The sequence below is a fragment of the Ciconia boyciana genome, chromosome 4 (genome assembly GCF_034638445.1).
Source record: "Ciconia boyciana chromosome 4, ASM3463844v1, whole genome shotgun sequence".
Classification (NCBI taxonomy): Eukaryota; Metazoa; Chordata; class Aves; order Ciconiiformes; family Ciconiidae; genus Ciconia; species Ciconia boyciana.
Window position 1 is genome coordinate 3007430 of NC_132937.1, and position 18335 is coordinate 3025764.

An 18335-nucleotide genomic window follows, 5' to 3' on the forward strand; every position below is an offset into this window, starting at 1 on the left:
AGCAGATTTAATGACAACTCTATTACAATAACTGAAGAATTTCACACTCCAAAAAAGAAACCTTCTTCAAATAGAAAATACATTGTAAACATTTACAAAGTAGTTTTAATCAAGTAATGGACACCAATAAAAGCCTAGTGGCATTGATGCTGGCGCTGACAGACTATGCTAGTTTACACTCTGCTATTCTTACTGCATGGAGATGCATCAGAACAGTAGAATGACTTTCTGGGAGGTGAACACCAGGGTGGGTGAAAATTTTTTCTCCTGATTTTTTTTAGAGGATTTGTTTAACAATAGCAACAAGTATTTTATTTTTTAAAGTCTGTTTTCTCTGGAAGATGGATTTTTCATGCAATAAGTGGAAATTATGATTTAATCTGAAAATTAAACCTACTTATTCAGGTATGATGCCTCATTTTCCACTTCTCTGTTTGTTGGGCTTCTCAGTCAAACTTTCCATCCCTTAATGTACATATATACTTACATATAAATAGCTGTGGAACTTCCAGTGCATTATCTTCAGTGTACTGTAGGATATGGAGTTTGATGAGTCAATCTGACTTGCAGAGGAAAAAGGGAGCTCAAGTGACCTAAAATCTTTCTCCTAATTAACTTCCACTATGCCCAGCTGGCAGCTGAACACCACACAGTCATTCACTCACTCCTTCCCCTCAGTGGGATGGGGGAGAGAATTGGAAAATAAAAGGTCAAACTTATGGGTTGAGATAAAGACAATTTAATAGGACAGAAAAGAATGGGAAAATAATAATAATAATGATAAAAGAATATACAAAACAAGTGATGCACAATGCAATTGCTCACCACCTGCTGACCGATGCCCAGCCAGTTCACAAGCAGTGGACCCCCAGACAGCTTTTCCCCTAGGTTATATACTGAGCATGACATCATATGGTATGGAATAGCCCTTTGGTCAGTTTGGGTCAGCTGTCCCAGCTGTGTCCCCTCCCAACTTCTTGTGCACCCCCAGCCTACTTGCTGGTGGGGTGGTGTGAGAAGCAGAAAAGGTCTTGACTCTGTGTAAGCACTGCTCAGCAGTAACTAAAACATCCCTGTGTTATCAACATTATTCTCATCCTAAATCCAAAACAGCACTATACCAGCTACTAGGAAGAAAATTAACTCTATCCCAGCCGAAACCAGGACACCATAATCAGTGGAACTCAAAGAGGGTTTTTTTAAAAAATTTTGTTATTTTCAGTAGAAGGACTCCACTAAAACCACTAAAGCCCTTAGTCAGTTTTGCCTTTCTAGGCCCCTTTTAACATATACTAAGAATTAATGCATTCTCAAAGTCAAGAATACAGTTTAAACATAACAGATTTATTACACATGCTAACTACATATCAGTGGAATCTAATTTGTGGTCAAAAACCACAATTTGCCAAAAACACCTTCCTACGGAAACAGATATATACACTTTCAATAAAACATTAATGTTTGAAGTAAAATATTAGTTCAGCTTAGTAGTTACAGATGTCTGAAAATTACCTTAATACTTTTGGAAGCGCTTAAGAATACATTTCCCAAGAAAAAATAAAAATATTAATCAAAAGGTATGTAACTTAGTGGGCCAATACAATAACTCACTGTACTGACTTATTTAAGTATTGTGTGAGATTCTAGGTTCAAAGGCCTACACTTTTATGTTGGCTTTATTTGCATGTGAATTTTTTTCCAAGTGATACAGGGAAATGGATACCATATCTTTCCCAGCTCTTTTGTTCTGACAGGAACTAATAAGCGCTTGGTATAGAAATGAATTCTGTCTGAGTCCACTGCTTTCACTGAAACACTGCTGAAACACTGCTTTCAGCACAGCAGGTCTAGACAGAGAAAAAGGCATCAACCTTTTGTTTGTCATCACTTTCTTTAAACTCACATTTATTCTGTTGTTAGGCTGAATAGGCTTTTTTACTTTCTAACCTTAATAACACATATTTACATAAAACTGTGAAGATAAAATTGTTAAATCTGACACTGCAAAGAAGCAATGATCTTTGTTACAAATCTGTCTTGGATCACTGCTCAGTCATGTATTTCTCTTTTCTTTCATTACAATTATTGTGGAATAAGGCATTTCCACTTCTTTGTTTTCTTCCCAACATATTGGTAGAGCATTACTTTACAAACAAACTGGAATACCGAGAACAAGTAGCAATATTTTTACCGACTTCTGAACATATTCTTTACTTAATTGGGATGATGAATTCACACTGCATTTAATAAAGGATTAGGATATGGCATTTAACCACATAAGCAGTAGGGAGCAAAGCAAATCAGATTGGTAGACACAATCTTTCTTTGCGCCATTTTTGTCTCCTTGTGTACTGTATAGGCTTTACCAGTGCTTAGGCAGTTAAGAGCATGGCTCCCCCTATACAAAACATTGAGATTATAGCCCAGAGTGGAGCAGAGCATGGCTGAAACCCTGAATCTCCTCCACTCTGTTTTCAGATGCTTGTTCCCTGAGAAAGCAGAAGCAAGTACTGTCTATGTCCTCCAAAGCACCAGCACAGCAGGGGTTGTTGATGTGAGTAGTCTTTAACAGCTGCTCCAGCAGAAAAGCCTCTTGCTCATCTCTCCATACTTATGAAGTCGGGCAGAGGCCATTGAAAGTCTGGGTCAAATAAACACTAACTGTTTGATTCCTTTATAAACAACAATACAGGATGGTCTGTGTTTGTCCTGGTTTCAGCTGGGATAGAGTTAATTTTCTTCCTAGTAGCTGGTATAGTGCTGTGCTTTGGATTTTAGTATGAGAATAATATTGATAACATGCTGATGTTTTGGCTGTCGCTAAGTGGTGTTTACACTGGTCAAGGACTTTTTTCAGCTCCCCATGCTCTGCCAGGTGCCCAAGAAATGGGAGGGGGCACAGCCAGGATAGTTGATCCAAACTGACCAAAGGGCTATTCCATACCATATGATGTCATGCTCAGTATATAAACTGGGGGAGTTGGCCGGGGGGTAGCGATCGCTGCTCGGGGACTGGCTGGGCGTCGATCGGCGGGTGGTGAGCGGTTGTATCATTTTTTTTTTTTTTTCCTTCTTTTTTTCCCTCCCTTGGGTTTTGTTCCTCTCTCTCTCTCTCGTTGTTTTCCTTCTCATTATAATTCATTATTAATATTATTATTATTTTGTTCCAATTATTAAACTGTTCTTATCTCAACCCACGAGTTTTCTTACTTTTGCTCTTCCGATTCTCTCCCCCATCCCACCGGGGGGGAGTGAGCGAGTGGCTGCGTGGTGCTTAGTTGCCAGCTGGGGCTAAACCACGACAGTGTTTAAGGTGGGAGGAACCTGGAGCAACTAACTTGATTCCAAAATATGTCAAATAATTCTGGTATAATCTTGGATGACCCACATCTCTTTTGTGCACCAATATCTCAAATACAAAAAGGAGATGACAAAATTTCTTATTTCCAAAGATGCTGTCAGAATTCTTAACTTTTATTCGCTAATGATGAGAGACATAGATAACACATCAGTGGGATCATCCAAGTATAAGAGGAACCGAAAAACTGGGGAGACTTTTCATTGACATTAATAAAGAAGTGCAATGTTGCCTGATAGAGCTGAGGTGGCAAAGCATTTCCTCAACACTAAAGAAAATAGCATCTGATGAAAACTTGTAAGGATCAAATTTGCAAAAGTAGCTCTTGACCATATATTGTGCTCTGTGCTCCTGAGGAAGGGAAAATAGAAAATGTGAATAAAGAGGCTTGTAGGTATATTTATAGGTTTTATTTATATGCATCCTAGAGCTACTTGGGGGTGAACAGTCATAAAAGGGGACAATTAGGAAGCAACTTCTCTGCAATTTAATCACTTTGTCATATTTGATTTTAGGAATCAAAATTTATCTATCATCTGGAACTTTCTAAAAAAGATCCTTATAACATGTTTCCAATCAGAAGGATCTGTTGACTTCAGAGCATTTTTCAATGCCATCTTTGTATCCAAGAAGTGGAGGGGTGCGAGGGAGATTTTTATCTGGTATATGAGCATCTGTAGAATTATAGGGTATTTATATGAATTTTTCCCAACCATCAAGACTGCCTCATACACAGATGAAACTTCATCCTTGTGACATGCAGTTTCTGTGATGCTTACAGTCTAATGACAAATATTAGAATATCTTTAAATCGTTGTGAGTATAAAGAAAATTACAAAGAACTCAGCTTTTACTCAGCTCTACAGGAAAATTACTAGTGAAATTCATTTCTGATATGCATGCAAGAGCCCATCTCCCTGACATAAGGGTACAGTAACATTCTTTAACTGCTGATAGCTTCATGAAGTTTACAGCATTTATGACACAAATAGGTGTTCTCTTTTTGGAACTTTTTTCCTTCTAATGAACTAACATCTGTTGAAAAAAAGTCATGTACAAAAATGAGAAAAAACAAAACAACAGCACACTGCCAAGAAGCAATTGTTGCCAAGCTGTACATGGTAAAAAGCAGCTTAGAAAATGACGGGTAGACAGAAGCAGGCATCATACCTGAGCTGTCTTCATTTTGTGACTCACACCTTCTGTATAATTCTGGGATGGTCTTAAGAGAAGTTATGGAATACTGAAAGAAAGAAAAAAATGTATACTAGGTAATTAATTTTAAAAGGTAAAAAGTAAGATGACTTGATGTTGTGAGCATAGCCTAGATTTACCAAGCTGAGGGTACTTCTGGCAATCTGATAGTGTTCTCAAGTAGCATGAAAAAAAGCAGGTGGCATCTGCTTTTGTGTCCTACATCGAAAGATATCAAACAGATTTTCAAAGCTATGGCAAAGCATCCCCCCACCTCAGATTTCTTCTTCCTGTAGATCACCATTATTCAAGTAATGAATACACTTTATATACCCATTCTTTCCATGGGATGCACAGGTATATCAAATGTGAGAATAGGTATAGGCTACAGAGTAAATGTCGAGGGTCTCACTTTGCCCACCTGAGCATCTATTACAGCACTTATATTGCAAGATACTTCATGCTTAACAGAATGAGAATTCAAGCTTTCACAAAGCAATATGCAAAAGCAATGCAGAATATTTGCACATAGAGATCTAATTTCAGAGAGAGATGCATGTGCATAGCCATATCGGACTACATGCTCATTTCTCTAACCTAGACTTTATTAATGCAAACATGCATTACTACTTTGATGTGATGGGATACACCTAATATTGATCAATATGTTATTCTCTGAATTCAATACTAAAAGGGTGTTGCGGTTTAGCCCCAGTCGGCAATTAAGTACCACATAGCCGCTTGATCATCCTCCCCCGCCTGTGGGATGGGGGAGAGAATCGGAAGAGCAAAAGTAAGAAAACTCATGGGTTGAGATAAGAACAGTTTAATAATTGGAACAACAACAACAACAAAAATAAATTGTAATGAGAAGGAAAACAACAAGACAGCGAGAGAGGAACAAAACCCAGGAAAAAAACAAGTGATACAACCGCTCACCACCCGCCAACTGACACCCAGCCAGTCCCCGAGCAGTGACCGCTACCCCCCGGCCAACTCCCCCCAGTTTATATACTGGGCATGACATCATATGGTATGGAATAGCCCTTTGGCCAGTTTGGATCAACTATCCTGGCTGTGCCCCCTCCCAGTTTCTTGTGCACCTGGCAGAGCAGGGGAAGCTGAAAAGTCCTTGACTAGTGTAAACATTACTTAGCAACAACTAAAACATCAGTGTGATATCAACATTATTCTCATACTAAATCCAAAACACAGCACTATACCAGCTACTAGGGAGAAAATTAACTCTATCCCAGCCGAAACCAGGACAAAGGGAAAAGAACAAAGATGGCATATTTATCTTACTAAACAGCAATCTTTTCCTTATAATCTTGTGGAATATGCTCAATAAGGCACATGATCCAGTGTTATAAAGCTACAAATTCTGACATACAGAAATTAAGTTAATTAATTAACTTAATCTTGATAGGACGAGAGGAAATGGCCTCAAGTTGCGCCAGGGGAGGTTTAGACTGGATATTAGGAAATTTTACTTCACTGAAAGGGTTGTCAAGCATTGGAACAGGCTGCCCAGGGAAGTGGTTGAGTCACCATCCCTGGAAGTATTTAAAAGACATTTGGATGAGGTGCTTAGGGACATGGTGTAGTGGTGGTCTTGGTAGTGTTAGGTTTACGGTTGGACTTTATGATCTTAAAGCTCTTTTCCAACCTATACGATTCTGTGATTCTGTAATATCAAGCCTTCCTTAATGTAATGCTTAGAGAGTTATTGGAATCTCCACTTAAATTAAAATCATGATGTCTGTGAAAGATTAATGGCTTTACACATACAAAAGAACTATTAAAAATAGTATTTTGGAACCTAAACCAGAAAAAAGCATTTAGGATTAGCATAACTGAACATTTTAGAAGAATATCTAAACATCATATGGTTTCAAAGAGACAGATATTTTTAGCTGGTGTGTTATTAACCAATGTAGCAAAACAACTACATATAAAACTGCATCAGCTTTCCACACAGAAAAGAAATGGTAATACATTGGTCTTGGTTTTGTTGACAGTTCATCATTCAAAGTTTAATTTGCTTCTAACACACAGTCAACCCCATGTGACCAACTGCAGAAGTAATTCACTTATCTGATGCAAATGAGTTTAAATAAGACTGTTACTCAACTGATTGTAGTTACTTTATTTAGCCTCACCTTGAGTACTGTGTGCAGTTCTGGAGCCCTCAATTTAAAAAGGATGTTAATGTCCCTGAATGTGTCCAGAGGAAGGCAACAAAGCTGGTGAAAGGGCTGGAAGAGCATGTTGTCCTGGTTTTGGCTGGGATAGAGTTAATTTTCTTCCTAGTTGCTGGTATAGTGCTGTGTTTTGGATTTAGTATGAGAATAACGTTGATAACACACTGATGTTTTAGTTGTTGCTAAGTAATGTTTACACTAGTCAAGGACTTTTCAGCTTCCCATGCTCTGCCGGGCGCACAAGAAACTGGGAGGGGGCACAGCCAGGATAGTTGATCCAAACTGGCCAAAGGGCTATTCCATACCATATGATGTCATCCTCAGTATATAAACTGGGGGGAGTTGGCTGGGGGGTAGCGATCACTGCTCGGGGACTGGCTGGGCATTGGTCAGCGGGTGGTGAGCAATTCCATTGTGCATCACTTGTTTTGTACATTCTTTTATCATTATTATTATTATTACTTTCTCTTCCTCTGCTGTCCGATTAAACTGCCTTTATCTCAACCCATGGGTTTTTTTTTTCCAATTCTCTCCCCCATCCCACTGGGAGGGGGGTGGAGGGTGACTGAGCAGCTCTGCGGTGCTTAGTTGCTGACTGGGTTTAAACCACGACACATGTCCTCTGAGGAGCGGCTAAGGACTTTGGGTTTGTCTAGTTTGGAGAAAAGGAGGCTGAGGGGTGACCTCATTGCTCTCTACAGCTTCCTGAGGAGGGGAAGTGAAGAGGGAGGTGCTGAGCTCTTCTCTCTGGTATCCAGTGACAGGACGCGTGGGAATGGCTCAAAGCTGTGTCAGAGGAAGTTCAGAATAGATATTAGGAAACATTTCTTTACTGAGAGGGTGGTCAAACACTGGAACAGGCTTCCTAGAGAGGTGGTCGATACCCCATGCCTGTCAGTGTTTAAGAGGCATTTGGACAATGCCCTTAATGTTTTAACTTTTGGTCAGCCCTGAAGTAGTCAGGCAGTAGGACTAGATGACCATGGTAGGTCCCTTACAACTGAACTATTCTATCCTATTCTATTCTAAAAACTTCCTGTGCCTTACTTTTCCCCTTGATGGCCAGATTCAGAGAGGTTTTGAGAAACCTCAGCTACAACGATAAGAATCTCTTGAACACTTCCAGTGATGGGGCATCCACAGCTTCTCTGGGCAGCCAGTTCCAATGTCTCACCACCCTAATTATAAAAAAGTTCTTCCTTGTATCCAAACTAAATCTACCCTCTTTCAGTTTAAAGCCGTTACCTCTTGCCCTGTCACTACAGGCCAAGGTCTCCGTCTTTCTTATAAGCCCCCTTTATATATTGAAAAGCCGTAATAAGACCTCCCTGGAGCCTTCTCTTCTCCAGGCTGAACAACCCCAACTCTCTCAGCCTTTCTTCAGAGGACAGATATTCCAGCCCTCTGATCATTTTCATGGCCCTCCTCTGGACCCGCTCCAACAGGTCCATGTCTTTCTTGTACTGAGGACTCCAGAGCTAGATGCAGCACCAAGGTGGGGTCTCACCAGAGCGGAATAGAGGGGCAGAATCACCTCCCTTGACCTGCTGGCCACACTTCTTTTGATGCAGCCCAGGATGCGGTTGGCTTTCTGGGCTGCAAGCACACATTGCTGGCTCATATCTATTTTTTCATCCACCAATATCCCCAATTCCTTCTCCGCAGGGCTGCTCTCAATCCATTCATCCCCCAGCCTGTATTGATACTGGGGATTGCCCTGACCCAGGTGCAGGACCTTGCACTTGGCCTTGTTGAACTTCATGAGTTTCGCATGGGCCCACTTCTCAAAATTGTCCAGGTGCCTCTGGATGGCATCCCTTCCCTCTAGCAAATCAGCTGCACCACTCAGCTTGGTGTCATCTGCAAACTTGCTGAGGGTGCACTCAATCCCACTGTCTATGTCACTGATGAAGATATTAAATAGTATAGGTCCCAGTACGGACCCTTGAGGGACACCACTTGTCACTGGTTTCCACTTGGACATTGAGCCATTGACTGTAACTCCTTGTTCACAGCCATCCAGTCAGTTCCTTATCCATCTAACAGTCCATCCATCAAACCCATATCTCTCTAATTTAGCAGCAAGAGTGTTGTGGAGGACCATGTCAAAGGCCTTACAGAAGTCCAGATAGATGACATCCATAGCTCTTCCCTTGTCCACTGATGTAGTCACTGCATCATAGAAGGCCACTAGATTAGTTAGGCATGAATCGCCCTTGGTGAAGCCATGTTGGCTGTCTCGAATCACCTCTGTGTCTTCCATATGTTTCGACATGTCTTCCAGGAGGATCTGCTCCATGATCTTCCCAGGCACAGAGGTGAGGCTGACTGGTCAGTAGTTCCCAGGTTCCTCCTTTTTACCCTTTTTAAAAATGGGCATGATGTTTCCCTTTTTCCAGTCACTGGGGACTTCGCTTGACTGCCGCAACTTTTCAAATATGATGGAGAGTGGCTTGGCAGCTACATCAGCCAATTCCCTCAGGACTCTGGGATGCATCTCGTCAGGTCCCATAGACTTATGTATGTTCAGGTTCCTCAGGTGGTCTCGAACCTGATCTTCTTCTATGATGGGAGGGACTTAATTTCAGTAAACCCCTTATAAAATTTGTAAGGTGGAAGAATAGTATTAACAGCAAACAAGCGACAATGAGAAGTAACAAGTATTCCATGCAAATGCAGATATTCCCAATTTTATTCAATAGACACTATCAATTTAAGGAAAAACTGAACCTCTGTCATCATACAAAACATTTGCTAGTTATGTAATACTGGACTACAGAAATTGAGTGAATACAAATGTTACCTTTTTGAATTTAACATGATTCTCAAATTTTAACACAAAGAATTTTAAACACAGTCACAAGAAAGAAAACATCAATCTCTAGCAAGGCCATTCTGTGCAGTGCCACTCGAGTTGAAGACTTACTTGTATCCCAGAAGTACCAAAAAGAAGAAATATTGGATCAAGAGTAGCAGCAGAGAAATGTATATACAAAATAACTTAAAAAATAAATTAAAATGTAAAAGTTACTTGTTAAATTTTTGTTGCGGAGAATACCTTCAGCTTCTACTGAAGTGGAGTCAAGGGGCAAATTTTGACGCATGGGGACAGCATGACTCTCAGGAAATCAGAACCATGACACCCCTAAAACACTAAGGACCATGTCCTGCTCCAATTGGAGCATATCAAAACTCATCAAATTCAGCTGCACTGGATCAAGACCCCAGTGACTGTGTCCTGATCTTAAATTCACAGCTCCTTGTTTTGATTTACATAGTAAAACCAGACACCTTCCTTCATTATAACTAATTTGTTTCCAGGTGTTGTTATTACTGTAAGCCATGTAACAGCCCCATTGCAGTTTAATTGCTATAGTGGAAAATAAAAAGTGCTTCATTAATATTCAAATCACATCAAATTAAGTTAAAATTTAATAACTGTATTTTATGATCACTTAATCATTTATAACTTTGTAATACCACCCTTTTCTGGGCACTTTTTTGGGAATAGCTAGCTACATCAAGAACAAATAAAGCAAGAACACTTGGCCTGAGGTTATAGGAAGATTTGTCTCAATGGTAGTGTCAATTTAAGCAGCTCCAGAGTAAAAGAAGAGTGAGAAAGAGAAGATTAGCCTGTCAGTGTGTCTCTGAGAAATAACACCAGAAAACTGAACTTCTCCCTTAACAGCTGTCATCAGCACATTTAGAGTTAGGCTATTTGTGCTATGTATTGTTTATAGCATTTTATATAGACAATTCATATGTTATCTTTCCCTTTAATTTTAAACAATACCTATATTGACACTAACACTATGAAAGGTACAAAATGTCTGTCTGAATCTTTCTATGAACATTTTCTACGAACATTTTTCTTGAACACAGAAAGTAAAACACTTCAATGAACATTTTACTGGCCATCTGCATTTTGTTTCATTCTGAAAATGGAGAGAGAAAAAAAAAGAAGAGAATTATAAGTGAGTTCATCAACTGAACAGGAAATCAATCAACTAGTTGCAGTTAGTGACTGTGCCTGAACAATCGTGTAGGGCTCTCCATGACAAGCCCTGAAAGTCCTGATCCCTGGGTATGCAAAGCCTAGCTGTGCACCACCTGTACATCAGTGTGAGCCTGGGGGGTGTGCCAGCTCCTTCCACGGCCAAGGAGAAGGCTACAGCAGGCTCATTAAGTGCCCTGCACCACGTAACTGGGGGGCCAGGAACTCCAGCCATACTCTTTACTGTACATAGTTAGCACCTGCCCTGCCGAGTGAGGATGGACATGAAATAGTTTTTCAAGCTCTTTGTCCTGGTTTCGGCTGGGATAGAGTTAATTTTCTTCCTAGTAGATGATATAGTGCGGTGCTTTGGATTTTAGTATGAGAATAATATTGATAACATGCTGATGTTTTGGCTGTCGCTAAGTGGTGTTTACACTGGTCAAGGACTTTTTTTTCAGCTCCCCATGTTCTGCCATGGGCCCAAGAAATGGGAGGGGGCACAGCCAGGATAGTTGATCCAAACTGACCAAAGGGCTATTCCATACCATATGATGTCATGCTCAGTATATAAACTGGGGGAGTTGGCCGGGGGGTAGCAATCGCTGTTCAGGGACTGGCTGGGCGTTGGTCGGCGGGTGGTGAGCAGTTGTATCATTTTGTTTTGTTTTGTTTTGTTTTTCCCCTTTTTTCCCTCCCTTGGGTTTTGTTCCTCTCTCTCTCTCTCTCGTTGTTTTCCTTCTCATTACAATTCATTATTATTATTACTATTATTTTGTTCCAATTATTAAACTGTTCTTATCTCAACCCATTAATTTTCTTACTTTTGCTCTTCCGATTCTCTCCCCCATCCCACCGGGGGGGAGTGAGCGAGTGGCTGAGTGGTGCTTAGCTGCCGGCTGGGGCTAAACAACCACAGTCCTTTTTTGGCGCCCAATGTGGGGCACAAAGGGTTTGAGATAATAACAGATTAACCAGAGCCTATTAAGGAATTTAGATCTGTTAGTAGTTGTGGGACGTGATATTGATCCATCTGTTCCTAGCATTGGTTTACCTGATCTGCACCATGCTCATTTTTTTGCTGTACATGTTAAAGATTGGTGTTGGTTTTTGCAGTTTGCTGTGCTCTGCTTTAATTGGTGATGTTTTGCCTGTGAGATTTGTTATTAAAACAGTGACCTTGGGTTTATTTTGGTACCTAAGTGCTGTACTGAAACCGTTATTGTATGTCGGGTATCACCTTATGGAGACAATTCACAATTATACCTCTTCCTCTGAGAGGTTTTTTATGGAGGAAATGCAGAATTGTACCTTCACTACTTTCTTCTACAATGTTTCCTCCTTCATTACAATAACTTTTCAGTATCTTGAACGTCCTTGGGTAGTTAAGATACTTCTATTGGTATTACTTGGGAATATTGTTTCGATCTTGTCCAAGATTAGTAAGCAATTTAAGAATATCATCCAGAGATCTGCCCCAAGGCTGGATAGTTATGAGTGGCAGGGTGTGTGGGATAGCATGGGCAAATGCCTAGGACGGTGGGCACCTCCAGTGTTTTGGAACTTCACCCCTGAACAGGTGCAGAATCCTGAAAAATTAGTAGAATATTTGGAAAAAAGTATGTCGTCACCCTGCCAATTCTAGGGAGACACAAATCACTGCAATGTGTTGGGGTCTGGCCCATGCCTACCGAGCCCTGTTCAACACTATTCAGAACCCTCAAGGATCTGGTGACAAAATGACAGGCACTGCAGCTACTGCAGCCCCTCCTGCGACAGGCACTGCGGCTGCCCTGATTCCCCCTGTGACAGGCACTGCGGCTGCTCCGATTACCCCTGTGACAGGCACTGCGGCTGCTCCAGCCCCCCCTGCGACAGGCACTGCAGCTGCAGCTGCTCCGGACAACTCCGTTACAAGCACTGCGGTTCAAACAGGGAACGAACCCGTGTCAGTATCAGTCGCCCCTATACATAAGAAAAAATCCTGGAAGCAAAAGTCAGCTCGTTTAGAAAGGGAAGATGAAGGAGCAGGGCCATCACAGGGAGGGGAAGAGGAAGAACTTGTAAATGACACAGAAACCACCTGATCCCTATCCCTGAGTGAGCTGCGAGATATGCGACAAGATTTCAGCCGTCATCCAGGGGAGCACATTGTCACCTGGCTGCTCCGATGCTGGGATAGTGGGGCCAGTAGCCTGGAACTAGAGGGTAAGGAAGCCAAGCAGCTGGGATCCCTTTCTAGGGAAGGGGGCATTGACAAAGCAATTGGAAAAGGGGAACCAGCCCACAGCCTCTGGAGGCGACTCCTGTCAGCTATAAAAGAAAGATATCCCTTCAAGGAAGATGTTGTATATCGCCCTGGGAAATGGACCACGATGGAGAAAGGTATCCAGTACCTGAGGGAATTAGCTGTGCTGGAAGTGATTTAGGGTGACCTGGACGATGTGTGGTCACCCACAGATCCAGATGAGGTCCAGTGCACAAGACCTACGTGGCAGAAGTTGGTATGGAACGCACCACCGTCGTGTGCCAACTCATTGGCAATACTGACCTGGAAAGATGGACACGGTCCAACAGTGAATGAAGCTGCTAGTAACCTCTGGGAATACGAAGAAAGTATCTCTTCCTCCCTTGTCTCAGCTGTGGAGAAACTGTCCTGGAAGGTCCAACAGTTCAAAGAAGATATGTCCTACTCCCCACCTATACGGACCAGTGTCTCAGCTATTAGGAGTCAGCGTTCCTCTGCTCAAGGGAGAGGATATAGAGGGTACACACCACGGGGCACCCTATGGTTTTACTTGCATGACCACGGAGAGGACATGAGGAAGTGGGATGGAAAACCTACCTCAACCCTAGAGGCACGGGTACGTGAGTTGCAAGGAAAAACAATCACCAAAGGGGGTTCTTCCAGGAAAATTGCTGCTCCGGTTTCCAGTGGACAGTTCCCCAGACAGAGTAAAAGGGCTGATCTTACTTCTGATTTTAATGAAGAAACTCCTGACTCGTATATACAAGAAATGGGTAATGAATATAATGACCAGGACTAGAGAGGCCCTGCCTCCAGCCAGGTGGAGGAAAGGGACAACCGGGTTTACTGGACTGTGTGGATTCGATGGCCTGGCACATCAGACCCACAGAAGTATAAGGCTCTAGGAGACACCGGTGCACAGTGTACCCTAATGCCATCAAGCTATATAGGGGCAGAACCCATCTTTATTTCTGGAGTGACAGGGGTATCCCAACAGCTAACTGTATTGGAGGCCCAAGTGAGCCTAAGTGGGAATAAGTGGCAAAAGCACCCCATTGTGACTGGCCCTGAGGCTCCGTGCATCCTTGACATAGACTACCTCAGGAGAGGGTATTTCAAGGACCCAAAAGGGTACCGGTGGGCTTTTGGTATAGCTGCCTTGGAGATGGAGGAAATTAAACAGCTGTCTACCTTGCATGGTCTCTCGGAGGACCCTTCTGTTGTGGGGTTGCTGAGGGTCAAAGAACAACAGGTGCCAATTGCTACCACAACGGTGCACCGGAGGCAATATCGTACCAACCGAGACTCTCTGATTCCCATCCATGAGCTGATTCGCCGACTGGAGAGCCAAGGAGTGATCAGTAAGACTCGTTCACCTTTTAACAGCCCTATATGACCAGTGAGAAAGTCTAATGAAGAGTGGAGACTAACAGTAGACTATCGTGGCCTGAAGGAAGTCACGCCACCGCTGAGTGCTGCCATGCCGGACATGCTGGAACTTCAATACGAACTGGAGTCAAAAGCAGCCAAATGGTATGCTACAAGTGATATTGCTAATGCGTTTTTCTCAATCCCTTTGGCAGCAGAGTGCAGGCCACAGTTTGCTTTCACTTGGAGGGGCGTTCAGTACACCTGGAATCGACTGCCCCAGGGGTGGAAACACAGCCCTACCATTTGCCATGGACTGATTCAGACTGCACTGGAACAGGGTGAAGCTCCAGAACATCTGCAATACATTGATGACTTCATTGTGTGGGGCGATACAGCAGAAGTTGTTTTTGAGAAAGGGAAGAAAATAATCCAGATGCTCCTGAAAGCCAGCTTTGCCATAAAACAAAGTAAGGTCAAGGGACCTGCACAGGAGATCCAGATTTTAGGAATAAAATGGCAAGATGGACGTCGTCAGATCCCAATGGATGTGATCAACAAAATGACAGCCATGTCTCCACCAACTAGCAAAAAGGAAACACAAGCTTTCTTAGGCGTTGTGGGTTTTTGGAGAATGCATATTCCAAATTACAGCAATGGAAGCAGAACAATTGGCAGCGCAGAGGCAAAGCCATCTGGGCTGCCACAATGTGGCAAGATATTGCTGCCCGAGTAGAGAACCTGGTTGTAAAAGTACGTCACGTAGATGCTCATGTACCCAAGAGTTGGGCCACTGAGGAACATCTAAATGACCAGCAGGTGGATCAGGCTGCTAAGATTGAAGTGGCTCAGGTGGATGTGGACTGGCAACATAAGGGTGAATTATTTATAGCTAGGTGGGCCCATGACACCTCAGGCCATCAAGGAAGAGATGCCACATATAGATGGGCTCGTGATTGAGGGGTGGACTTAACCATGGACACCATTGCACAGGGTAGCCATGAATGTGAAACATGTGCTGCAATTAAACAAGCCAAGCAGTTAAAGCCTCTGTGGTATGGAGGGCGATGGCTGAAATAGAAATATGGGGAGGCCTGGCAGATCGATTATATCATGCTCCCACAAACCCGCCAAGGCCAGTGCTATGTGCTTACAATGGTGGAAGCAACCACCAGATGGCTGGAAACATACCCTGTGCCCCATGCCAGCACCCGGAACACTATCCTGGGCCTTGAAAAGCAAGTCCCATGGCAACATGGCACCCCAGAAAGAATTGAGTCAGACAATGGGACTCATTTCCAAAACAGTCTCATAGACACCTGGGCTAAAGAGCATGGCATTGAGTGGGTATATCACATCCCCTATCATGCACCAGCCTCTGGGAAAATTGAACAATACAATGGACTGTTAAAGACTACAGTGAGAGCAATGGGTGGTGGGACATTCAAACATTGGGATACACATTTAGCAAAGGCCACCTGGTTAGTTAACACTAGAGGATCTGTCAATCGATCTGGCCCTGCCCAATCAAAACTTTTACACACTGTAGAAGGGGATAAGGTCCCTGTAGTACACATAAAAAACATGCTGGGGAAGACAGTCTGGGTTATTCCTGCCTCAGGCAAAGGCAAGCCCATTCGTGGGATTGCTTTTGCTCAAGGACCCGGGTGCACTTGGTGGGTAATGCGAAAGGATGGGGAAGTCTGATGTGTACCTCAAGGGGATTTGACTTTGGGTGAGAATAGCCAATGAACTAAATGGCATGATGTTAACTGCTATATAATACTGTGTGTCATCACTTTTATGGTTACTATACACCATATCAATGGTATTTCAATAAGGATCACCCAGATTAGTGAAGAATGAACTTCGATGAAAGCAAGCAAAGTGCAGTGGTGATGGAACCAGAACTGGCTTCAGCATGCAACAATCCAGCACCATACACCATCTCTTCTGCCCTGAAGGACTATTATGACAGATGGAGCCCAAAGTCATGGACTAAATGAACTTAATAAACATTTTAGAAGGATGACTCATAGACCAAGGGAATGATAACTGTGTGTACATATATATATATATATAAAGAGACAGGAAAAGTGGTGGTAATTAATTGTATTAGAAAGGGTAGAACCTGGGCATGACGTAAATGGTATAGAATAAGGGGTGGATACTGTCCTGGTTTCGGCTGGGATAGAGTTAATTTTCTTCCTAGTAGCTGGTATAGTGCGGTGCTTTGGATTTTAGTATGAGAATAATATTGATAACATGCTGATGTTTTGGCTGTCGCTAAGCGGTGTTTACACTGGTCAAGGACTTTTTTCAGCTCCCCATGCTCTGCCAGGTGCCCAAGAAATGGGAGGGGGCACAGCCAGGACAGCTGACCCAAACTGACCAAAGGGCTATTCCATACCATATGATGTCATGCCCAGTATATAAACTGGGGGAGTTGGCCGGGGGGTAGCGATCGCTGCTCGGGGACTGGCTGGGCGTTGGTCAGCGGGTGGTGAGCGGTTGTATCTTTTTTTTTTTTCCCCCCCCTTTTTTCCCTCCCTTGGGTTTTGTTCCTCTCTCTCTCGTTGTTTTCCTTCTCATTACAATTCATTATTATTAGTACTATTATTTTGTTCCAATTATTAAACTGTTCTTATCTCAACCCATGAGTTTTCTTACTTTTGCTCTTCCGATTCTCTCCCCCATCCCACCGGGGGGGAGTGAGCGAGCGGCTGAGTGGTGCTTAGTTGCCAGCTGGGGCTAAACCACGACACTCTTTCAAAATACATGACAATTCAACAGCTTCTTAATTCTGTAATAATTCACTGTGTTAACTGCATTCACATTTTGCAGACTTTCAAATTAGGCCCATTCCTGCACTGGAACCAGAGAGCCAGTCTTTTATTCACACAGAACCATCTATCTGAATTATCAGAGCAATGATCTATAAACTCAACCCTAAATAGTTTACAAATATCTAGCACCAGGAGCCCTTGTTATGACTGGGTCATTTGGTATTATTTCTGTAAGCCCATAAATAATTATAGTATTTTTAATTTGCAGAATATGACAGTGCAATAAAGATCCTGAATTCTTATTAGAGGATTAGGAAACCTTCAAGTAGCCATAACAGCATACAGCAGGGATAATTTAATGTGCAAAATCAGAGTAGTAATAGTACAAAGGGGAAAGTTTAAAATATACTTTTATTTTTAAAGTTTATATGTCATTTAATGCAACTTAAAGGTCTTAATTTTTTATTTCTTTCTTTTTGTGAATAGTTACTGACTAATGAAGAAATAAATAAAAATATTCAGCTTGGTTGCTTAATGTCACTGTGGACAGAATATTATTTTTTTTTAATGCAAGCAAGAGTCCCATAAACCTATCCTGCTGTCTAAACTACACTCAAATGTACTATACCAGATGGATCTGCAATGGTACCATCTAAGTTTAAAACATACATATCTTATTTTGGAGAAATGTACACTTTCATTTACTTGTGTACCAATGCAATGTTAAGTAAACCAAAACCACTTAAGTCTCTACTTGTTTTAAAAAACAGATCCTTGTCTATTTCTATGTCTTATTACATTCCAGTCCTTTTGGCTGAAATGGTCTATAAAGATCAGGGCTAAGTTGCTTTCTAATATAGGTACTTTTAGAAATGCATCATTATAACACCCTTCTTGCTGCATTATTTTTAGTGAGTACTTTTCTGCATTGGACTAGAACCAGAGGACTAACAGGATGTGGAGGGTTGACCCCAGTCATCAGCCGAACACCCACCCTGCCTTTTGCTCATTCCCATCTCCTGGGTGATGGAGAGAAAAATATCAGTAAGGCAAAAAGATTCATTAATCAGGATAATGACAGTTTAATAAGAAAAGCAAAAGCTGCACGAGCAAGCAAAGCACAAAGGAATTAATTCACTACTTCCCATCAGCAGGCAGATGCCCAGACACTTCCTGGAAA

At 42.2% G+C, this 18335-nt stretch overlaps 1 protein-coding gene across 9 annotated transcripts in view; it reads right to left on the reverse strand.

The window, feature by feature from the left end:
* The window catches only part of LOC140650892 (synphilin-1-like), a 127324-nt gene that overhangs the window by 48137 nt on the left and 60852 nt on the right, over positions 1 to 18335 (reverse strand). For 2 of the 9 annotated variants that reach the window (XM_072859738.1, XM_072859743.1), the window contains exons 2-4: positions 10625 to 10694; positions 8875 to 9318; positions 4529 to 4601 (exon numbers count right to left, since the gene is read on the reverse strand). In XM_072859738.1, coding sequence (XP_072715839.1) covers positions 4529 to 4601; positions 8875 to 8895 — 94 coding nt within the window. In that variant the 5' untranslated portion in view covers positions 8896 to 9318; positions 10625 to 10694. Of the gene's footprint in view, positions 1 to 487; positions 538 to 4528; positions 4602 to 8263; positions 8806 to 8874; positions 9319 to 10624; positions 10695 to 18335 lie in introns of those variants that run through there. The other 7 variants (XM_072859735.1, XM_072859734.1, XM_072859737.1 and 4 more) reach the window with 5 other exon arrangements.